Source organism: Ambystoma mexicanum, chromosome 10, assembly GCF_040938575.1.
Source record: "Ambystoma mexicanum isolate Mex_15411 chromosome 10, UKY_AmexF1_1, whole genome shotgun sequence".
Classification (NCBI taxonomy): domain Eukaryota; kingdom Metazoa; phylum Chordata; class Amphibia; order Caudata; family Ambystomatidae; genus Ambystoma; species Ambystoma mexicanum.
In genome coordinates, this window is record NC_090932.1 from 14,128,491 (window position 1) to 14,153,305 (window position 24,815).

At 48.8% G+C, this 24,815-nt stretch overlaps 1 protein-coding gene across 2 annotated transcripts in view; it reads left to right on the plus strand.

The window, feature by feature from the left end:
• LOC138491101 (probable cation-transporting ATPase 13A4) overlaps positions 1 to 24,815 on the plus strand; it is a 978,968-nt gene that overhangs the window by 832,946 nt on the left and 121,207 nt on the right. Inside the window, exons 26-28 of one of the 2 annotated variants that reach the window (XM_069617419.1) lie at positions 12,087 to 12,261; positions 14,798 to 15,006; positions 23,255 to 23,343. In XM_069617419.1, coding sequence (XP_069473520.1) covers positions 12,087 to 12,261; positions 14,798 to 15,006; positions 23,255 to 23,343 — 473 coding nt within the window. The remainder of the gene's footprint in view (positions 1 to 12,086; positions 12,262 to 14,797; positions 15,007 to 23,254; positions 23,344 to 24,815) is intronic. The other variant, XM_069617420.1, reaches the window with a different exon arrangement.

The following is a 24,815-nucleotide window of genomic DNA, read 5'->3' on the forward strand; positions in this document are numbered from 1 at the left end:
TGAGGTCAATAAATGAGTGCCAACTCTGGTTGGCTGATATTGTCGGTATATGTGTTATATGTAAAGCTAAATTGATATCACATCATTAGATCCTACGGGTCATCAACGGGGGGCGTCTAGTTAAGATGATCAGAATTTCAAGGGTCTTGTGGAGTTAATTCTGATCCCCTTACCTAACGTGTTTTCGATGCATACATATATAGATGGATTGGTGGCTAGATGGGTACACAGACATAGATAGACAGACACATGGAGAGACAGACAGACCTAGCGAGGAACATGCTCATCATATGTCTTCCCTTCTCCTAAAACTGCACCCGTATCTTGAGAAATAGAGCGGGTGAGCGATGAGGCAAGCGAAAACCACACCTGCATAGGAACCTAAACCCTACATCAGACCTACATAGAAAGGGGGTGGCCCCTCGTTCCATGATCACTTATGTACCATGCTTTCATATTGGACCCTTAACAAGGCCCCTTTTTGGTCTTTGTGTATCCCCGATGTGTACAAAATCTGGTTATCTCTGCTGGCATAAAGCCCTCGAAGCGTGACGTCTATGGAGACGCTTGGTGGCAAGTTGGTTAGGAGTCATCCACAATGGACGGGTTTACCAGATGTTCTTGCATCATTGTAGAGGAGTTTATATCAATCTCCTGGTGTGTGGTGGGGAGGAAGTGATGCTGGCAAAGGGCACAGTGTTGTGCACCGCTTCACAGACCGGGAGCCGAGAGCTAGAGCAGTGAATTTCTTGCCGGCAAAGGGCGTGGTGTTGTACGTCGCTAGTGTTTGGTGCTGAGGGCGTTTTGGTACAATCATCTCGCTCGTTATTGGATGTGGACAGAATCGATTTAATCTACAGCCCACTGCGGAGAATTAGGCACAGAGCTGGTCTCCGGTGAGAACGCTTCTTCAGTAGGAACTTTTCCTGTTTGCCCGGCTAACTGTTATTTTCCATCCTCCACGATTATTTTTTTTTTTTTTTTTTTTATTTTTTATTATTACTTGTACATAATCAACTAGAAAAACATGATTTTTACAAGGGGTATCAGTTCTTAATTTCAATAAAGTTCGAAGACCCACACAGGTGCAAAAGGCGGCGATCAGACGAGGCGTTGGAAAGTTGCGATCAAGTCGAGGTGGAAATTTTACAGAATAAAAGGGGGATATTCAGCCGACGCCTGATTCGCCAGTTGAGACTTCATGTCATGCATCTGTGTGGTCATGTTGGTATCCACCAAGCACCTCCGGTAAGGAATTCGAGCTTTGGTTCGCAATTTTGAGAAAAGCCTCCTGAATTATTTTTGCCGTAGCCGTTGCCCAGCGGGGTTTTTCACCAGAAATCAGACGGCACCACCATGTGTTTTCTTCAATCAGGGTTGAGTCGTGCCATAGTGGAGGAAGATAGGCCTGCCGTTCTTGGTTCAGCGAGGGGCAGTTCAGCAAGAGATGGCGTATTGACTCCGTGGAGTCAGGATCATTACATAGCCTGCAGGTAGTTATGGCAGTTAAAGATCTAATCCCCAAGATTTCTCTTGTGTGGAGCAGATTGAGACGTGCTCGCAAAAATGTTCCTCGAAGTTTTTTATCTGGGAATTTAGCACAGTAACTTAGGGGCGACTTCAACTTGTTAAATGTTGGCGGGAGATGTCTTAAGCATTTCGCTGCTGCCGCTTTTTCTATGGTGGAGATCCAGTCTTGGTTCTTTAATTTTTCGCTTACCCTTTGGGGGTTCGAAATTAGGTCAAGTTTGGAACATGACACTTCCTCCAGTGTGTGTTCTTGCCGACGCACCCAAAGCAGAACGGCTTTGGAGGACGTGGAGGACAGCTCTTGGCTGATGAAGTTGCAGATTTGAAGCCCATCTTTTATTAAGGTCTTTCTAAACAGGGCAAGCGAGGCCACACTGACAGTCGCGCTTAACGAGAGCAGCCCCAGCTCTCTTCTGACTGCTTCGATGGGAATTGCATTTGGTAAACCCAAAAGTGATTTCCAGATGTGTCCCTCTAGCCTTCGCCATAGTTGGTGTGGAATCGTGAACATTGCGTCCATGCCGTATGTTAGCGCTGGCACTATTTTCCCTTTATAGAAGGCAATGGCCGGGGAGAGTGAGTATTTGCCAAATTTCCTGTCGATCGCTTTGAGTTGAGAAGTCAAAAGCTTTGTTTTTGTCCAGAGGTGAGCTTGCATTTTCTGTTCCTTGCTTGAACCATCGATGACCACCCCCAGGTATTTGAAGTGGGAAACCACCTCAATTCTGATGTTGTTTACTGTCCACGATGTAGGTTTTTTGTGAGGACGAATGTCTTTTGAAAAAATCATGATTTTGGTTTTGGCCTGGTTTATTAGTAGATTGTTGGCTGACATATAGGCTGCGAGGTTATCGAGCTGCCGTTGCAAGCCGATTGGCGTCTGATCGAACAAAATCATGTCATCCGCGTAGAGGAGTCGAGACAGGACCGTGTTTCCAAGCTTTGGCGGAAAGGAGCGGACAAGCCGCTCAGAGTCTTTATAGTCACCAAGAAATGCGACAAAAAGGGCTGGAGCCAGTGGGCAGCCTTGCTTGACCCCTCTGTTTGCACTAATTTCCCTAGAGAGAGTGCCTTGTCTGTTCAGCCTGACCTTGAGAGTGGTGTTGGTATGCAAGGCCATTAGTGGATTTAGGACCGATTCTGGGCAATTCCAGTTTTTTAACTTGCCCCATAATTTCCTTCTGTCGACTTTGTCAAAAGCCTGTGAAAGGTCGATAAAGGCAGCATAGACAGGCTGAGAAGTTTCTTTCGTTTTCGCTTTCAGCAGGGACAGTATAAATATATTCAGTGTAGTGCTCCCGTGCTTTTTAAAGCCCGTTTGAAGAGGGTCATTGCAGGGGGCTGTTTTGACCCATTGTTGAAAGTGGCCTAGGAGGAGAGACGCAAAGATCTTGCCCATGATGTCCAGCAAGGCTATCGGGCGATAGTTGCCCGGGACGTCTCTGGGTCCCTGTTTGTAAATGGGAATAATGATGGATGTGCACCACGAGAGTGGGATCTTTCTCTTTTGTCTGCAGTGGCTGAACAAATTAGAAATGAAGGTGGACCATTCATGGTGATGTTTTTTTAAGTCTATGTTAGACAGCCCATCCGGACCTGGTGCTCTGGACGATTTAAGCCTTTTGATTGCGAGAGATATGTCTGATACGGCTGAAAGGTCCACCCATGGGGAATCTGGCATGGTGATACACTGAGATTTTTCTGCCGATGGACTCGCAAAGAGGTCGGTAAAGAAAGTAACCCAGGCTTGCTCCGGAACAGCGTTAATCATGTTTGAGGAGGTTGTCGCTTGCGTGTGGTTTATTAGAGACCAAAAATCTGCTGTCTTTTTAGTTGTGAGGACTCGGAGCATAAGTTCAGCATCCCGCTGGTAGATGCCTGCCCGTCTGGCTCTTAACCATGCCTTATACGTTCGAAATTCGTTGGCCCACTTGTTCCATGCTTCGACGGTTTTGACAGCTTTAACTTGTCTTTTTAGCTTTCTCAATGCTGTTTTTTTGAGTGCTATTTGTTTGTCGAAGTGATGAGTGTGGATCTTTTGGGCTTTTGGACCCAACGTCGAAGGATACTTATAGGATAGGAGGAGTGGGAGGTAATTTGGTCTACCAAGAGGTTCCAAGGGTGACTCCGCGTTTTGGTTTGTCACGTACTGAGAGGTAATTGCCCTTATATTTGCGGCAGACAGACGCAGGCGCGTTTGTTGTGGATTGAGCTCCACCTCGGGGAGGTAGCTGCCGTTCGAGAGCGCTGTTGAGGCCCAAGAGAGGGACAAAAGGTTATGGTCGCTTGACGTGGTTTCCAGCACTTGGAAGTCTTGGACTTGTGTACACAGGGCTGGAGAGGCAAAAATATAGTCCAAAGTGGCCGACCATTGGCCTCTTTTCCATGTTGGTAGGAGAGGCTGGCCTTCTCTGATCTTGGCGGCGTTATGTAGGTTCCTAGAGGACATGAGTGTCATCCATACTTCGCCTCTTCGTTCGGCTTGCGTGGGTTCCATGTCCTTCAAAGAGATCTCTTTCGGCTGGTCGCATTTAGCGTTGAGGTCACCACAAATGATGATCCATGGCGTCTCCCATTCGATACAAATGTCGTTGATTGTTTCCTCCATAGTTTGGCAAAAGAGAGATGTGGAAATTCTCTGTGGGTTCCAATAGGTGGTGATCAACGCAAGGGGGGGCGACGGGCTTGATTTAAAAGATGGTTTGAAGGAGTCCGACGGGCTGTTCCATGCCAACAGGACCGCCAGAACCCCGTAGGAGTTAGCAGTAGTTTTGAGAATTTTTAAATTTTGGTCCGATCTCACCGCTATTAAGAGACCCCCTGAGGGACGACCCAGAGGACCCTTTACCGCCGGTGATGTCACAATTTCGTAGCCATCCAACACAGGTTTGTCTAGCAGCCATGTTTCCTGGAGGCAGAGGATATCGAACTGTTGTAAGTCTATGCAGTTTTGAGTCGTTAAGTGAGTATGTCCCCTTGTGTTCCAGGAGGCCAGCATTAAAAGTTTTGGATGTAGGGGGACGTCGGCTTCCTCTAGTGATTGCTATTTTGCCTTGTTTGGAGCTAGGACTTCTTTAATCCAATGCCATGGTCCTGTTGGCCTTGTAGTGGGTTTCGCTGGTGATAAGGCAGAAGTTGAGTGTCGGTGTTGAGACCTGTAGGCACGACTATCACTTTGAGGTGAGTAGTGTCTCCGGGCATGTGCTGGTCTATCCGTGCGTTGCCTGTCGTGCTGGTGCTGAGACAAGCAGCGGGTAGGTGTGGCTTGCCTGTGTTCGCTGTGACAGAGGGACCTTTGAGGTGATGCATCTACCCAGGCCACTTTCGATGAGGTTCTGTATTGAGAGGAGTGGTCCCGGGTAGGGTCTGCCCGATGTTCATGGGTCTGGTCAAAGGTTGACTTTTTTCTTGATGGGGCATTGAAGTGAGACCTTAGCTTGTCTCTGCGCTCATGGAGGCGTCTAGATGGGCTCTGGTCGTTGTTAGTTTTCTTCTTTAAGTGTGCCCCAAAAGGGGTTGGTCTGTCGGCGTAGGTTTTTATTTCTGAGAGGAGGAGCCCCATTGCCTTTAGGTCTTCGCCTGCTTGTTTACAGATATCTTGTATTGCCGAGCTATAGATGTAAAGGTGCGCCTTGGCCTTGTTGTCTCTGTGGTAAGGTTCGACCCGCTGAAAGTGGTCCGATTTCAAATGTTTTAAGGCGGGTATTGACGATGATATTTTCAGCACAGTTCTTCTGTTGAGAATTATGTGTTTATCTTTGCTTGAGATCTGTTCAATTTTGAACAGGGTTATGGTTCTAGTTGTCTTAACGTTGGATGGGTTCAGTTCCGTTGGCTTGGGGGTCTTGGATAGCTTTGACGGCCTTGTTTTATCTACCACACTGTTTTGAACATGGTTAGTGTTTCGTTTGGTCGAAGCGGTTGGACCAGGCGTGGGCAGGTGGTGAATCTCGAGATGCTTCCCAGCCGGCTCCCATGTTGAGGTGGATGGGGCATCAGGGAGCGCCTGTAGAGTGGGCAGCCGGCGAGGGGTTTGTCCAGCATCTTGAGTAGATGAGAGTGCCATAGGCAAGTCGTCCACTTCTTGGACTGGGGTTGGAGATAAAAGACTTGAATCGAAAAATTCTTCAGAGGATTTCGGAGACTGAGCCAAGGCTGTTATGGTTTTAGGCCGTGGCCTGGCCAGATCCAAAGTGTCCGTTGAGATAGAATGGCCGGAGTTTGTTAAGCCGCCTTCTGACAGGAGGTTGCAGGGATGGATCGGCGGGGAGGATTGACGATCGCTTAGCGCTAGTTTTAATGTCTTTTTGCCTTGGAGTCTCCGTTGGGTCCGGTCCTGGTTTTGAGCGGAAGTAGGGTGGAAACTGGAAGTGGGCGTTAGAGCCACTGACGTGGGCTTTGGTTTGCTCGAAAATATTGGAGCGAGATCAATGAAGGAGGTAGTGTAGGACGTCTGTGTAGAGCTGTCAGCACAGATCTTTTGAGGAAGGATCGTCGTCCTTATCGCAGGTGAGTGTGGTTGCTGTGGGGCCAACGGTGTTGGGTCTTTTGAGGTGTTAAATATGTCGTGTTTCAAGTCGATAGCAGTGATGTAGCCTTCGAGGAAGGTGAGTTTAGACTGAATGGAGGCCAAGATGGCCGTGTTGTCTCTTGATGCATCTCCTAATGATTCATAGAGTTTGCAGAAAGGGGCCATTGCGATGGTTATTGCCGACATAATTGTCGTTAAATCTTTTCTATTGCCCGATGTGTCTTTTTGAGGTGTAGAGGCAGGATCCAAGAGTGGTCTATTATTTCTTGGGAAATCTCTGGGTCCTAAGGATGCAGGGTTCGCCAGGGAATGCCTGCGCCTTGCTGATCTTCCTTCGAGTTCTACATCATTTGAATGTCTCTCTGTGACAGGGCTCTGGTGTTGGTCGCTGTCGTCTTGTATGATAACGCTGGGTGGCGGATCTGCCAGCGACGCCAGGGGGGGAAGAATGGGTAGGTGGGTTTTCGTCCACGATTGTGTGGACTTTACTTTGTATGAAGAGACAGGCTTGGGCTATAATAAGTCTAGAATACCCGGGAGACCCTGGTTAGCCGGGCAGTCTTTGAGTATTAAGTGAGGAGATGAGCTGGGTTCCGGGTTTCTAGAAAGGGGCTTCTCGGCTTGGACATCTGGGACAGTGATGAGTGGAGCAGAAAGGATCCGCTCGGGGGTCAACGTGACTGGTGTCGGGAGATCTTGTAGGTTGTCTTTGGGAATTAAGGTTAGACTCAGGTCTGTAGGGCAAGTGGGTGACTGGGGGCATTCAATAGCTACAATTTTTCTGGTTTTTAGGGCAGGCGCGGCTTCGTCAAGCGCTTCTAGAATTTCCGCATCAGACAGCTCGGAGTCGGTGGATAGTTTTCTTTTCCCTTGGATCTTGAAGAAGTTCAGCAAAGCGGATGACAAGAGAGGTGTGGGTAAAGAAAGTTTAGAATCACCTCTCTTTTTCCGAAACTGGGGTCGGGCCTCACTTAGTGGATGCTTGGAAGATTTTGCTGGTACAGACGACAGGACTTGGTGTTTTTTTTTTTTTTTTGTTGGTACCATCAATTTATTGAGCGCTTGTGTCGTTGGCACAGGTTTCGTTCTTGTATTAGCTTGGTTTTTGTGAAGTGGTCTTATTTGGGCGCACAGTTTTTTGTGCGAAGCAATGTTCGGAGAGATGGAATCCTCGTCTGAATCTGTGTCAGTTATTGATTCCAAGAAGGAATTCATTAATGTGTCTTTGGGTTTGTTTTGAGATTGAGATTGTGAATCTGAAGGAGATTTGAGAAGAGGAATCTCAGCTGTAGATATATTGTCTTGCAGAGTGCTAAGCTCAATATCGGATGCTTGTGTGAGATTGACTGAGGTCAGGTCCGGTGCCATGCAGAGCGCCACTGGGGCCTGAGCGGAGACTAATTGTTTTTTTAGAGTCTCGCGTCCAGCCGTATCCGATAAGGTCCTGGGGTCGTCCGTAGTTATATGAATCATCGCCTCGGTGGTTATGTTGGACGTGCATGGCTGGGACTCGGAACAAGGATCAGAGACCGATAACGGCATGTGGGCCGAAGTCAAGTTGAATGAAGTGTCTGGTGGTGCCGCCATGTTGTTCAGCTCAGCCATGCCGGCTGATATAGCGGAGTCCGGCCGGGCTGTGCCGGGTGAGTCAACTGGAGCGTGCGCCCTCAGACCCACTGACAGGGACCCTCCGGTCCCTGCACAGAATGGGTCACTCGCCGAAGCGGTAAGAGGGCAGGTCGCGTCAGGAACTGGAACCAGACAGCTGGCCGACGCTGTGGCGTTAGCTGGTCCACCTTTATGCACTGTAAGGTGCGTATGGACGATCCGGGACTCAGGCCCAGGGGGGGCGCCCGGCTTCACAGGCTCCATGGGTGCCGACGGCTGTGTCCCAGAAGTTATGGTAGTTCCATGAGTTTGGCTCGTCAAAGGAAAAAGAAGATATTCTCGAGGAGTCGAGGCAGGAGACGGCAGCGTAGCGGTCGCCGTCAAGGGCCTCGAATGATGTAAAGAGGTTGGGGCCGAGGCGGCCGATGGTGCATATAGGTTCTTACGCGCTTTGCTTCTGAGTCTGCGCTGATCTGAATCTTCCTCCATGGGAGGGGGAATTGGGGAAGGGGGGGGGAGGGGGAAGGATCACAGTGAGGTAGGTGGAGGAGGGAAGAGAAGGAAGAGAAGGAGGGAAGAGAGGAGGGAAGAGAGGACACGGTAGGAAGTGATTGGCGGGTAGAAAAGGAGAAAAAAGAAGGAGGGTGAGAGAACAGAAAAGGGTAACCGGTAAGGAAAAGGTATAAGGAGGAGGATAGTTGGTAGTTGATAGGTTTCGTGGACAAGTTAGTTGTAAAAGTTACCTTGGGGCTCTTAGACCGTCTGGACTCTGGAGCCTTGTCCCTTGACCTGGCGCGGACTGGAGCAGACTGGAACTCTGCCCGAACTCCGCGCGCGCTCCGCGCGCAGGGCAAGTTTTTAAAGGTGATGCTGGGAAAAAACCTTAAAGGCACAGCAGCGTCAGCAGAAGAGCGTAGAAAGCACGTCCTCACTCGCTAGTCACTGGAGCAGACTGGAACTCTGCCCGAACTCCGCGCGCGCTCCGCGCGCGCTCCGCGCGCAGGGCAAGTTTTTAAAGGTGATGCTGGGAAAAAACCTTAAAGGCACAGCAGCGTCAGCAGAAGAGCGTAGAAAGCACGTCCTCACTCGCTAGTCACTGGAGCAGACTGGAACTCTGCCCGAACTCCGCGCGCGCTCCGCGCGCAGGGCAAGTTTTTGAAGGTGATGCTGGGAAAAAACCTTAAAGGCACAGCAGCGTCAGCAGAAGAGCGTAGAAAGCACGTCCTCACTCGCTAGTCACTGGAGCAGACTGGAACTCTGCCCGAACTCCGCGATTATAGCTTGGCTCTGGGACGGTGGCCTCAATAGGCCTTGTGCTCTGTTTTTATTTGTTTGAAATGATATGTTCTAATTGGTAGCCAGGATCCAAGAGAGTCAGAGATCCCTCTGCTTGACGGGAGCTATAAAGCTAACTTGACTTAATCGCAGGGAGCGACGGAAGGGAGACGGACTAAGGCGGCCCCCAAGCAAGTCGTGCATGCCCGCTTCCGCACGCTGTGCTCTACTTGACCCACTGTTGCAACCTTCCATCTATCGCTTGTGTGCATGGGGGTAGATTTCTATTCCATGGTATACTTCCTCAGGACTCTTTTTGGGCTGGCACTATATCCTATTGGACTTGCCTAATTGGCTTAGGACTGTTTTTTTTTTCTTTTCTTAATTATTTAATTGAGTATTTCAGTATAAGTCCTGAACTTGTTTTAATTCGTTGCATAACCGCTTGTATCAATTGTTATCTCCCGACATGCCTTTCCTAGGGCTGTCTCGTGGAACGTTAGTTATTCCAGTCGGTCTAAAAGGAAAGCAAACGTTGTGATTCCTCCAAAAGGAATGACATAAAATGTTTGAGCCGATTAACGAGGTGAACGCTTTCATCACTGAAATCAAGGGTCTGTTACAGGACATGGATGGGTCAGGTGAAAGGAACGGCCTTACCAAGAATGATTAAGTCTGTCGATCCAGCTGTGTGGTAGAGGGTGGGGGTATTGGATCAGTGAGAGAATAATTTACTATACGTCTGGCCCAGCCGGCGCACACCCTAATCCCCGAGTCGCCCAGGCTAGGAGGCAGCAAAATACCACTCTTGGGGATTCTAAGGTCCAGAGGGGGGTGGGTGGGATCTATATCTGCCCCACCAACGTGGTATGCACCAATAGAATAACACCACATAATGTCACTGAACTACAGATTGGACCTGGGGTGAGAATAAGGACACGTCTAATGCACACGCGGTGGCTAGTGGGATCAGGGGCGTCTCACAGCCCGGGGTTATAGAGGATCCCCGCGAGGAGGTGACAGTGGTTAGCCCATCTATCCCGCTGGCTAATGGGTTCTCCCCCTAGAAAGTAACATGGGAGCAGCCGGGATAAGGAAAGTTAAACAGACGAGAGCTCCGCTCCCCCCGAGAAACCTAGAACGCGCCTGGCCTGAAAATTAGAAAAGGCCAGGCTTCTCGCAGGTACCTTAGCCAGGGGGAGGAGGAGGAGATGGTTCACACGTCCCAAAGGTGTAGCTGCCAGAATGAACTAGATTGCCAAGAATTACAGAAGAAAATGAAACGTTTAAAATATAACATCGCAACGCGTGTGTCCATGGTGGAACAGCTGAGTGGGGGGATGCAGCTATGCCCCGCGAATAATCCAAGTGTTCTCCCATTAAGGGTGTGAGGGCTCGTACAGGCCCTATGGGCCCCACCAGTTCCTGCTCCCCAGAAAGTAATATTACTAGCGCTGTTTACAGTGAGGCAAAGAGGAACCAGGCCCTCTCAGCATGATCAAATCCAAGGGTTGCCACTATTAACCAGCACGTGACCAATAGTCCCCCCAAGTGCTATTCCCAAACACTTGCTTAGCAAAGGCACGGCCCCTCTGGCTAGAGTGGCATCAACTGGGTAACAGCGTTCAAACATGGGATAGAAGGGCGGAGCCCTCGGTTACCATGGGCAACGCCTCTAGAGTGGCCGTAGGAGCATTTGAGAACGAGGCATGCCTGACAAATAAGAGCAGCCATTGGATTGGGTCTGTTAAGCGATGTGTGTCTGTCATCAGGGGGGACATTGCTCCGTGTCGGCGGCGGAACATGTCCAATAGCGAGACTCTTCTAACTTGCAGAGATTGGGCTGAGGGCCTCCTTGCTGTAGAATATTGGGCACGTCCTCCGCAAGGTTCATCAGACATTCTAAGAGCCTTTCCACGGTGATGACGCCCCATGCTGGCAGCCAAGGGCATGGTCACGGGAGGGGGGCACCTCCAGTAGAAGTGCTAGCCAATCATGAGTCGCCCAGTCAGTCTGGGACAGGCAGAGTGCTTAACACCAATGTTGGGGAACGACTTGAGGAAGTGAATTGACTGGCACAGCAGGGCAGGAGGTCTGCAGGCCCCCTCCCAATCGCTCCCTGTGAGATGGTCTCATAGAGCACCGATGGCACAGCCAAGCATATGAAAGACCCTAGTTGCTGTGAGTTTAGGCAGGATTTGGGGATATCTATTTTACAGGAAACTTAGGCTAAGGATGTGGTCGATATGCAGGGGCAGAACATGTTCTCAATTTCCACTCGGAAAGGCTCTAAGGCAGGGGTCAAGTCCCAGAAACAAAGTGGGGGGACTCATGAACATTCCAATGAATGTGGTGTCATCAAAAATTAGAATATCAAGGTGCACTCTGAAAAAGGTGGGGGGGACGCGTGTGCCCTCGACTTGAGCCCTGCTGTAGGGACCGGCCCAGTGGTGGTCTGCTCATCTGGGTGGAATCTCCCATAACTGGCAGTGTAGTCTATGTGCCTAACGGGCATCACAGCCTTTATACCTTTAGACCGAACAGAAGAGGTCCATTACGCATAGTAAAAATAACATCCAAGAGATGTTTAGCGCATGGGACGAGTATGACTCAGTTAAAACTCATATTTTGGTTGCTGGTGACCTTAACCTCCAGTTTAAGGGAACTGAAGAATTATGGGATGACTAAGGCTGGGCTCGGGAAATACCTGCCTTCGTTGCCCATCCTCCAAAACATGCGTATCCAAGCCATCGATGCAGTCCATGTTGGACTGCTGAGTGCCAAAGGGCAGCGTACACGTGAGCATGCCACCATCTTACACTCCTCTCTTGCACTCCATCGAAGAAATGGTGAACATTAGTTGGAGGGGACGTGTGTAGTCCAAGTGCAAACACGGCAGGATTAACCATGTGTTTTTCTTATTGTACCTAAATTATAAAAATGGTAAATTGTAATGTTCCTTGGAAGCAGGGAAGCGCCGGGTCAAATACATCAAATCGTAGGTGCTTCAGGAGCTGCTCTTGGGATGTAGTATCACAGTGGTAATCCAATGTTCCTGGGCTCATCTTGGGCCCTGCTGCCATATTCATGTGTTTTTAATACGATCAGAAACTTCTAATGAATGCCTGTCTCTCTTTTTCAGTGAGCTTGAATGGCCCCTCCCGAAAGCTGGCCCCGTATCGGCCACCAGGACATCTTTTCTCACCGCCCATTCTCTTCTCCGTGGTCTTCAACATCCTGTTCAGTGTAGCCGTGCACACGTATGCAGTGTTCATGGTCCAGAGGCAGCCGTGGTACAGTGAGACCGACCTGCACAGGTGAGCTCCAGAATCCAGCACCCACACCTGTCTTCTTTAGCATGTTGAGAGTAGAGAGGGAGCCTAGAGCTCTCCAGACGTTTTGGACCTACGACTCCCATGATCCCTCGCCATTGATAACGCTGACTAGGACTGATGGGAGCTGTGGTTCTGCAAAGCATTTGGAGAGGCACATGTTGTAAACGTTGCTAACGAAGAAGGTTGAGACGCTGCCACCCACCCCGTATTCACATGTCTCTCGGATCTTGGCGGGCGGCACGCAGATACCAATTCATGATCGCTCTCTGTCTTCCTTCCTCTGGTGTTTCCTGCTGAGAAAGGCCTGCTGCGGAAATCCTCTTGAAATCAAGCGAGCACCACTGCACTCCTCCATTTGCAATCACTGTTAGGGTGTAATGTTTCACGTTCCAAACTTCAAGTGTCGTTGTCTGTGGTCCACTCAACAGCAGCAGTGAACCCAACCAGGGCCGGCTGAGGGGAGATGTTGTATTATTCAGTGGGCATCATGTGTTGCCCTTGCAGCTGAGATGTGCACCTGTCAGACGGGCGGAGAGTAAACAAGGGGAGGGATGAATACGTGCTCTGCCGGTGGTTGCGGGAGATTCCCAAATCTTATATGTGCCGAGGGGACATGAAAGCACGTGATCACATGAGGCTCCTCTCCTGTTCACCTCTGAATAACCACAGCTAAACCCACTGTGACCCCCAGATGCAGGCGTTGGGTGACCATGACTGAAAACCTTTGCAATTGATGTTCGCCACAATGGCTTGCAAGCACTCATGGTCCTCAACTGTTTCATGCAAGCTGTTCTTTGCAAAGGCATGCAATCTCAGCAAGGAAGGGTCACATAAATAGGCTCATGGGGGGCTATCTGTCTGATAAAGGGAGGAGGGGTCCAGGGAATCTGGTCTATCGTTGGTGACCGATATCATGACCTCTGCTGCATACCATTATACGGGCCGAACCGGCCTTTCTGTTCTTCCGTCACATTTCCCCTATGTCCTGTGTATAGAACTGTTCTGTGTTGTATAAAGGTGTTGCTTAAGTAACAAAAAACTCATAATGCAAAATAAAGGAAATATTGGTAATAACCTTTCGTTAATGAACACCAAAATGCCCAGCATTGCTTCAATGTTGAACAACTCCAGTAAGCTGCACTCCCTCCTAGATACCCCAAAAGTTGATTTAAACATACGTTATTATTTCATTTTTTTAAATTCTTATGATTCGGTTATAAACAAACCATTGCACGATATAAAAATATGAACTTTGTCAATAACAATTCATAAACATTTCGTATTACATACATTTAAAATGCGCCATACTAAAATATCTAATGTCATGTTAATTATTAAACAAATGATGTTTAAATCTGGGTATCTGCAATCTTGTCCATCGTGTTTACCCCACAGCAGACATCGGTTTCTGGGTAGAAATATGGGGTGTCCTGATATGGTGTGTGCCCAGGATCCTGTGTGTTCCTTATACGCCACCTAGTAAATATTCCGGGTAATGGGAGCTGTGCACGGTGGGCTGTTTCCAGTGCAGTGCTGCAAAGCTGCATGTTCCTGTTTCTTGGGGGTCTTCTCGCTCCCACCAATGTCCATGTGTGATAGTAATGCATTTAGGCACAGCACGCATCTTCTCGAAACGATGCCAGTGCATTTGAGGAGGCATTGGGAAGGTGCCAGATATGCACATGTATGTGTACAGTACATGGCCAGGATTCTTTTCTGATGTATATACTCCGGATTGGGGGTCCAATCCCATAATTTAGCCTTTTTCTTTTACTGGGGATGCATTTAGCTAAGGTGAAGTATTAGGTCTGAATCCCAGTTAATCTGTTCCTGGAAATGTCTGCAAGTGACCATTCATTACCGCTTATTTAGGATTTATTTTCCCACCTGTAATAATTTTGTTAAAATAGCTCAATGAGGAAGTCTGTCTTTTGAGAAGGATCTTAAAATATACCATGTTCTGTCTTATTTTTAGTAAAGTCATGGAGGATGATACGTTCTACTGGGATACCTCTACGTAACCCTAAAGCTGATCTCCTGATTTCTCCTTCGAGAATATTTAACCCCTTCACTTCTTTATCAGTGAATATGTCCAATCCATACAATATTCTGACAACGAGACTATGTATACATGTTGCTAAATCCCTTAAAAGAGAAACCACACAATGTCCGGGTAAAACGGTTCATTTGGAGAAATGTTTTTATCGAATAAACTGGTCCACCCTTTCTATATTGTTCTCATCTATGTACTATTTAAATTGTATATTGACACTTTACTACTCAATAGTATTTTGGTTTGATTGTAATTTAAATTTGAATTGTTCATTGGATCATAATCAGTTAGCCCCTCTATGGAGCGTTGTAATCTTATTGGTGTCTGATCAGTGATCACAATTTATCAGATAGCATCAATCTTTGGTGGAAAGGAGTTTACCTCTTTGAAATGATTTCCCAAGTCTGAAGTGTAAAGATTGTGTAACATCGGGGCTAAACACAACCTTCCTTCATGTCTGTTTAGCTCATGCGACGGCAGCCCGGTGAACCTACACTCAATGAATGTGTCGATGAACACGACTTCTCCTTCCAATGGTTCGATTGTCAACATATTCAAAGCCCACGAGAGCTTCGAGAACACAACCCTGTGGCTGCTTAGCACAAGCCAACTGGTGATAGCGGCATTTATATTCTCCAAGGGGCAGCCTTTCAGAAAACCAGTCTTTACAAACTGTAAGTACCCTGCAACAGCATTGGGTGTCCATTTCTGCACTGTAAACTGAAGGTTTTACACTGAAAAAGCATTGAAATATAACTGTGTGATGTGTGGCGGCAGTGCCTCTGTCCAGCTAGTACCAAGTGAATGCATACATTGTTTTCTATTTCACCCAATTAACCTCTAAAAGGATTTCTGTTCACTTGTGTAACCCTTTTATTGCAGGGACGTTATGCTTTCCTACAGAAATAATTTGGATGTACATAAGGGCTCTGTAACTTTTGGCTCTCCAGATTTTTTGAACTACAAGTCCCATGATCCCTCACCACTGACTATGCTGCCTAAGGCTGATGGGAGATGTAATCCAAACAATCTGCTGCTCATTATTTTACATTCCAGGGTGCTGCAAATCAAACAAAAATATTATCGGTCTCATTACGAGTTTGGCTGTAAATTGTAGAGTCGGTGGCAACTCTGCCAACTTTACCACTATGTCAAATTACGAGTTTGGGCCTGGAGTGGAGGATTTGCCTCCAGGAATATCCTGGCGTTAAATCCTCCAACTCACCGCCGAAAAATTGGCAGAATCAGTGTACATTTTGCCATGGTAATTCTGCCAAAAAAGCCTCATTGAGTCCAACAAGCTTAAATTAAATAGGGATTTACACTGCCACCAGCACTTGTAATCCGGTGGAAATTCCGCTGGCCTATGTGGCGGTAACAGTAATTCGTTTGGAGAGTATTCCGGTGGATTTACCGTCGGAATACCACTCAACTCGACATGAGGTCCAATGTTCCTGCACTAAAGGAAATAGAACGTTTTATGTCAGGAAAGGCGCTAGAGTGTTAGGGGAAAAGTGCACGCTTAGTTTTTGATTTTTGCGATTAGGGGGATAATGCCATGCAAAGACACATTAATGCTGCCCCCCCACCCCATCCATTGATCCGTGCTAAGCCCAGACCCCCTGGTGTTACCTAGTCACTTATGTACAGCTCAGTGGGTGCAGGTCAGCGAGTGATCTTGAATAGGAAGGTTTGCTGAATGCTGACATTGGGTGTAATGCTTGGGGCTGATGGGGCTGATGGGGCATCTGGAGCCCCAAGGCCTACAGTCCCTTAAAGGCAGATCTATCTACTTTGTAGAAGGAGAAAGAAACCCATGTATGACATTTTAGCTACTTGAGGGACAGGGGTTGGAAAAGGCAGGAGACTCTTGGAACTTTAACTGAACCCGCCTGCATGACGTGTTGCATCGGGCAGCAAAACAGACCAGACAGTTTTGTGCCACTATTTGAAGCAAAAATCAGATTTTGCCACTTTTAAAATGTGAGCCATTGGGCTACACTAGAATTTAGAAAAAACAGATTGTATCCATTACATAATGAAATAAGCTAGTAAAATGATTTATAAGCATTACATCTTCTGTATGTGTTCCTACTGTTTTCACAATCGGCGCCTCTATAAAAACAGCATTGATCCAAAATGGATCAAAATGAAATTAAATGATATTTTATTTATATTGTGCTCGTACACAAGTGTTTCAGAGCGCGACCAGGCAAAAAGGGAGGGGAACAAGGGAGAAAAGACAGAAAAAAATGCAATTTTACTAGGCCCAGTGACATTTAAGAAAACACAAGTGCATGGAAAAGGAAAACGGGGGAAAAGTGCATGAAAGGGGGGGAGTGCAAAGTGTGAGGCAGAGGAGAGAAAATATAAATAATTATTAAATAGAATAAAAAATAAATAAGGGCGATACACCATGGTAGTGCAGCCAGCAAGTGGCAGGTGAAAGTTAGTCAGAAAGGTATATCTGATGAGTGCAGAAGAAAAGTGGGAGGGGGACTGTATGGGTACAGATACATAAACCCTAGTGCAGATGGTGGCCTGGAGGCAGGGCAGGAGGGTGGCAGGGAGAGCAGATACCTGGGCCCGAATGAACAGAGGGTGGCCAGGTGCACGATGCCAAGAGAAGAAACAGATGCATAGGAGTGAAGGAGGGCAAAGGCAGAGGCAAAGAGGAAGGTCTTGAGATGCTTCCGGAACCAAAGATTTTTTCCTCAAGTGTCAAGGTGGCCGGGAGGCTGTTCCAAATGGAGGCACCAGCCGAAGACAGAGATCTACCCCCAGCACGTTTCTTTGCAAAACGACTAACCCTGAGGGAGTTAGAAGTAGAGGAGCGAAGGGCTCGAGAGGGGAGGTATTTACGGAGGGATAGTTGAAGGTATTTTGGACCCAGGCCCCAGAAAGCCTTGTGGACAATGAAGAGGGTTTTAAATGTAATCGTCGCATCCACTGGGAGCCTATGAAGGGATTTCAAGGCTGGAGAGATACGATCCCAGGGCTTGAGGCCAAGGACAAGTCTCGCAGTCCTGTTCTGGATGAGTTGTAGAGGGCGGAGAGTGGAGGCGGGTAGATTTAGAAGAGACTGTTACAGTAATCCAGTCTGGAAAGAACCAGAGCTTGGGAGACAGTGAGCTTTTGAGGGAAGGAGAGGAAAGGCAGAGTACCCTTAAGGAGGTGAAGTAAAGAGTTTGATTTTTTATAGACATCAGAGATGTGTGCGGAGAAGGAACGTGTAGAGTCAAAGATAACCCCAAGGTTCTTAGCCGTGCAGGTGGGGGTGGGAGGAGGGCCAAGGGAGGCCAGACAGAGAGTGAGAGGAATGGATGGAGATGGTGTACCAATAAGGAGGATCTCAGTCTTGTTGACATTTAGACATAGATCATTTGCGAAGATCGAAGACAAATCTGTCAGATTCAGTCATGGTAACACGAGCAGAAAACACATTGCAAAATGGATCTGCATAACCATTCCCCTCAATATTTCACAATTTGCAGTCAAGTCAATATATGTTTGATTATATAGGTCAGGAAGCCGCTATTAGTCACAGATATCAGCCCTGCATACCTGGTATTCACCAACAGCCATCAGGACAGGTGGTCACAAATGACATCCCATGCCACAAAAACCAGGGGTCTGCAGCCTGTGGCTCTCCAGATGTTCCAGACCCTGACTCCCACGCCAGGCACATAAACCAGGGGTCTGCAGCCTGTGGCTCTCCAGATGTTCCAGACTCTGACTCCCATGCCATGCACATAACCCATGGGTCTGCAGCCTGTGGCTCTCCAGATGTTCCAGGCTCTGACTCCCATGCCATGCACATAACCCATGGGTCTGCAGCCTGTGGCTCTCCAGATGTTCCAGACTCTGACTCCCATGCCATGCACATAACCCATGGGTCTGCAGCCTGTGGCTCTCCAGATGTTCCAGGCTCTGACTCCCATGCCATGCACATAAACCAGGGGTCTGCAACCTGTGGCTCTCCAGATGGTTCCAACACACACTCCCCTGCCGTGTACACAAGTCAGGTGTCAGCAACCTGTGGCTCACCAGATGTTCCAGACTATGATTCTCATGCCATATACATAACCCATGGGTCTGCAGCCTGTGGCTCTCCAGATGTTCCAGACTGTGAATCCCATGCCATGCACATAAAGCAAAGGTCTGCAGCCTGTGGCTCTCCAGATGTTCCAGACTCTGACTCCCATGCCATGCACATAAAGCAAAGGTCTGCAGCCTGTGGCTCTCCAGATGTTCCAGACTCTGACTCCCATGCCATGCACATAAAGCAAAGGTCTGTAGCCTGTGGCTCTCCAGATGTTCCAGACTCTGACTCCCATGTCATGCACATCAAGCAAAAGTCTGCAGCCCGTGGCTCTTCAGATGTTCCAGACTCTGACTCCCATGCCATGCACATAACCCATGGGTCTGCAGCCTGTGGCTCTCCAGATGTTCCAGACTCTGACTTCCATGTCATGCACATAAACCAGGGGTCTGCAGCCTGTGGCTCTCCAGATGTTCCAGACTCTGACTCCCATGCCATGCACATAACCCATGGGTCTGCAGCCTGTGGCTCTCCAGATGTTCCAGACTCTGACTCCCATGCCATGCACATGACCCATGGGTCTGCAGCCTGTGGCTCTCCAGATGTTCCAGACTCTGACTCCCATGCCATGCACATGACCCATGGGTCTGCAGCCTGTGGCTCTCCAGATGTTCCAGACTCTGACTCCCATGCCATGCACATAAACCAGGGGTCTGCAACCTGTGGCTCTCCAGATGGTTCCAACACACACTCCCCTGCCGTGTACACAAGTCAGGTGTCAGCAACCTGTGGCTCTCCAGATGTTCCAGACTCTGACTCCCATGCCATGCACATAACACATGGGTCTGCAGCCTGTGGCTCTCCAGATGTTCCAGACTCTGACTCCCATGCCATGCACATAAACCAGGGGTCTGCAGCCTGTGGCTCTCCAGATGTTCCAGACTCTGACTCCCATGTCATGCACATAAAGCAAAAGTCTGCAGCCTGTGGCTCTTCAGATGTTCCAGACTCTGACTTCCATGTCATGCACATAAACCAGGGGTCTGCAGCCTGTGGCTCTCCAGATGTTCCAGACTCTGACTCCCATGCCATGCACATAACCCATGGGTCTGCAGCCTGTGGCTCTCCAGATGTTCCAGACTCTGACTCCCATGCCATGCACATAAACCAGGGGTCTGCAGCCCGTGGCTCTCCAGATGTTCCAGACTCTGACTCCCATGCCATGCACATAACCCTAGGGTCTGCAGCCTGTGGCTCTCCAGATGTTCCAGACTCTGACTCCCATGCCATGCACATAAACCAGGGGTCTGCAGCCTGTGGCTCTCCAGATGTTCCAGACTCTGACTCCCATGCCATGCACATAACCCATGGGTCTGCAGCCTGTGGCGCTCCAGATGTTCCAGACTCTGACTTCCATGTCATGCACATAAACCAGGGGTGGGCAGCCTGTGGCTCTCCAGATGGTTCCAACACACACGCCCCTGCCGTGTACACAAGTCAGGTGTCAGCAACCTGTGGCTCACCAGATGTTCCAGACTATGATTCTCATGCCATATACATAACCCATGGGTCTGCAGCCTGTGGCTCTCCAGATGTTCCAGACTGTGAATCTCATGCCATGCACATAAAGCAAAGGTCTGCAGCCTGTGGCTCTCCAGATGTTCCAGACTCTGACTCCCATGCCATGCACATAAAGCAAAGGTCTGCTGCAGCCTGTGGCTCTCCAGATGTTCCAGACTCTGACTCCCATGCCATGCACATAAAGCAAAGGTCTGCAGCCTGTGGCTCTCCAGATGTTCCAGACTCTGACTCCCATGCCATGCACATAAAGCAAAGGTCTGCAGCCTGTGGCTCTCCAGATGTTCCAGACTCTGACTCCCATGCCATGCACATAAAGCAAAGGTCTGCTGCAGCCTGTGGCTCTCCAGATGTTCCAGACTCTGACTCCCATGTCATGCACATAAAGCAAAGGTCTGCAGCCTGTGGCTCTCCAGATGTTCCAGACTCTGACTCCCATGTCATGCACATAAAGCAAAAGTCTGCAGCCTGTGGCTCTTCAGATGTTCCAGACTCTGACTTCCATGTCATGCACATAAACCAGGGGTCTGCAGCCTGTGGCTCTCCAGATGTTCCAGACTCTGACTCCCATGCCATGCACATAACCCATGGGTCTGCAACCTGTGGCTCTCCAGATGTTCCAGACTCTGACTCCCATGCCATGCACATAACCCATGGGTCTGCAGCCTGTGGCTCTCCAGATGTTCCAGACTCTGACTCCCATGCCATGCACATAACCCATGGGTCTGCAGCCTGTGGCTCTCCAGATGTTCCAGACTCTGACTCCCATGTCATGCACATAAAGCAAAAGTCTGCAGCCTGTGGCTCTTCAGATGTTCCAGACTCTGACTTTCATGTCATGCACATAAACCAGGGGTCTGCAGCCTGTGGCTCTCCAGATGTTCCAGACTCTGACTCCCATGCCATGCACATAACCCATGGGTCTGCAGCCTGTGGCTCTCCAGATGTTTCAGACGCTGACTTCCATGCCATGCACATAAACCAGGGGTCTGCAACCTGTGGCTCTCCAGATGTTTCCAACACACACTCCCCTGCCGTGCACACAAGTCAGGTGTCGGCAACCTGTGGCTCTCCAGATGTTTCAGACTATGATGATGATGGTGATAGGTTATTTATAGCACGCTTAATACCCAGAGGTTTCTAAGTGCGGACCCGGGGATCAAACCTGTGGTGCTCCGTGTCGTCTTTCTTCCAAGGCAAGCATGTTGCCCCTAAGCTATCCTCCGGATACCATGACTCTATGCCATACACATAAACCAGGGGGTTGTAGCCTGTGCTTCACCAGATGTTTCAGACTATGACTCCCTGGTCTTTTCCCTAAACGTGTCTCCCTAGAGCCATTCGGTCTTCTAGCTCCAACTCTCTGCAGATCAGACTTTTTCCCAAGTAGAAAGTGTCGGGTAAATCGATCTCTTCGTCAGGTGCCTGCCTCTGGAATAGCCTCTGTATCCCTCTCAGACTTGACCCGGACCGCCTTAAGTTCTGTGAGCTTCTCAAGACCCTGCTCTTCTCTACCTCCTTCCCTTCTGCCCTCCCTTGCTAATGCGTCCATCTGCTGCTGTGACTGGCGTCCTGGTCCCTTATGAGTCCTACAGAGTTCCAGACCATCCTTGTACAGTCTGTACCAGCACCCACCAAACCAGACCCTCCGGTCTACCTTCACTGACCAGCCTGGAGGGGTTGGGCATCCCTCCTGAGTCTGGTCCACCCACTTTCCTCATACTTAGATGGTGTCCGCCCTGGCATCCCCTGGCACTTTCCCCACCTGGGCTCCCCCCAGCACTTGCCCAGGCCCTGGGCCCTTTCTTCCTCCTTCCCCACTCCCCCAATCATCATTTACCACCCCCTCTGCCCTTCACATCTCCCCCCTGCGCTGCTTGTTACTGCCCTTCCACGATCCAAATGTCGCAAGGCCGCAAAGGACCGTTATTGTTGTTTTCTCTCCCATGTCCCCCACCCCCAGGAAATACCTCTTTGCTGTATAGTGCGCCTTATAAATATTCAATGAATAAATAAATAAAATACGCAGAAATCCTGACTGTGCCGTACATCCCATGCCAAATGACACCGTGTGCCCTTTTCGGCAGCAGCCTCATTCAGCATAATGTTTGGAACTGGCGTTTTCCCCAGGTGTCCCTTCTCTCTGCAGGAACCTCACAAGCCCCCCTCTAGGGTCGGGGTTGTAATGCGGCGACAGCGGTGTCAGCTACTAAACACCAGCTGTCGTCCTTCGGGACCGTCGTAATCTCGTCGCCCATCAAACAGCATCAAAGTCCCTACCTTTAAACTGAAAAGAACTGGTGGGCCGAGCTTCCCGGTCCTAGCAGCGCAGCTCTGGAACTCCATCCCAGATGCACTTAGAGCCACCCCCTCCTTCCATGTGTTCAAAGCGACCGCTAAATGCCCCAACTATACCAAGTACTCTGTATATTTACTGTAAACACTGCAACTGTAACTTATCCTTATTGTAAATCATCCGACATGCAACACATTAAGATGTTGATATATGTAACATATCTCTGTGTAAGTAAGAACTGTTTGATGTATGAACCTGTAATATATGATCCTGTAACTTAAGAAATGTAACATACTCATGTACCTGTAACTCAAGATTTTTTTTCTGCAAGCGCCCAGTTGCTTAACGGCCAGGTGCGCTCTATAAATAAATAAACAATACAATACAATACAATACAATGTGTTCATTGCGGCGTCCTGATCCCGGTGGGTGACATGCATGGAGACTCGGGGTGCGCCCCTAGCCTCGTGCCCGTGACTGGCCTTGCGGAGGGGACCCAGAGCGCGCTCGTGCACTTTCTGCCGGAGCCCGAAGTGCTGCCTTGTGTCCTCAGCACTTTGTGGTGGGTGCTGCAGAGCGTTTCTGGTCACGTGTGCAGAGGGAGGAGCACAGGGTGATTCAGAGCTTTGAGCCCTCCGGGCAGAGGGTCCGGCCTCCAGAGCATCCCTCTTTTCTTGGATGTATGACACGTGGCGATCACTGAAGGCAGACCTGGGGTGCCAGGTAGCCTGATAGGGGTGGAAGAGGCTAAGGGCCCAGGGACTTTGCCTGGGATGGACTTGGCACCAGCCAGAGTGCTTTGAAGTGTCCACGTGTCTTTATGGAAAGCCAATACATATCCATCATTGGAGAGATACAGAGAATTCACTGCAACAAGACCATTGCACTGGGTATCACGCAGCACGTGTGAAGCTACCATTCATAAATGCAAGGTGGATTACATGATTACGCGCGCACCAGTGATCTACTCTCCTTAACCCTTATCTTCACATGGTTCCTCTTGCAGATCCCTTCCTGTTCCTACTCCTGGCACACGTTGCAATCTGCTTGTTTTTCATCTTTGCTGACATCCCTGTAGTGTACCGCGTCATGGAAGTAAGTGCCAGTGGGTCACAAGACATCTGCGATCTCCCGCTCTCTGCACTCTCTCTCTCCATCTCTATGCACTGCCTTTCACTCTGCATCTCTGTCTCTTTCTCCCGCTCTCTTTTTCTATCTCTCTCTCTCCATCTTTCTGCACTGTCCATCACTCTACATCTGTCTCTTTATCCCTCTCTTTCTAGCTCTATCCTCCTCTTTCTCGCTCTCCTTCTCTCTCTGTGCCTCTGTCTTCCTCTCTCTGTCTCTCTCTCTCTCCATCTCTCTGCGATGTCTTTCACTCTGCATATGTCTCTGTCTCTCTCGTTCGCTTTCTCTCTTTCTTGTTCTCCACCTCTCTCTCTCCATCTCTCTGCACTGTCTTTCACTCTGCATCTCTGTCTCTTTCTCCCGCTCTATCTTTCTATCTCTCTCTCCATCTTTCTGCACTGTCCATCACTCTACATCTGTCTCTTTATCCACTCTTTCTAGCTCTATCCCTCCCTCTCTCTCGCTCTCCCTCTCTCTCGCTCTCCATCTCTCTGCACTGTCTTTTACTCTGCATCTCTGTCTCTTTCTACTGCTCTCTCTATCTCTCTCTTTCCATCTCACTCTCTCTCTCTCTTTCTCTCTCTCTATTTCTCTTTCTGTCTCTCCATCTGTATGCACTGTCTTTCACTGTCCACCTCTGTCTTTTTCTCCCTCCATCTCGCCTTCTCCCCTAAATCACTCTGGGGCTATCTCTTGCTCTCTGGGCAAAAGGCGTTTTGTATGGTGCACTCTGTCTGTTCGGTCACTCAGTCGGTGCCGTCTGGTACTCTCTCAATGTCTCTCGCTGTCGTCGCAGCACTGACCAGTCAGATGCCAGCGTGTAGTATTAGACATGTCTGGGTGTTCACAGAAGAGTCAGATCTGTGGTTTTAATCTGAGAACAACCCTTTCCAAAATGAAAGACATGTTTAGAGATGGTGTCTCTTCTGGGAGACATAAGCTATTAAATACACGCTGCTAATATTGTAAACTGGCTCCTTTTAAAAGTGTATAATCTTTATTTCTAATGCTAACTTGCAGTGTATAGAGGTCATATAAAGTGTATATAGGAGGTGCATTTATCTTACTGATCAAAACCCAAAATAAATATATAAGTGATTTCCTTTTGTACTCTTTCCAAATACCCCTATGGGAACGAGGAAGTGGACCAATAATCCTATAGAAAGAGCAGACCTCTTGGCATTTATGCTCAAGTTGTTGCAGGCTTGAACCGATAGGTTACATAATGCCCACTGGGCTCCATGCTCGGCCCCAACACTCAAGCCTAGTAACCATGAACCATATATAGCAATGTGGGCAGCCTCTGACTTTCTGTGTAATGTGGACATTTCTGCAGCATCTGCCACCCCAATGGCGTCCGCCTGGTTCCTGCTTCTCAATTCGTCTGCTCCAAACTCAGAGCTTTGCTGAATTTCTGAAGTAAAGGGCGACCCGGATCT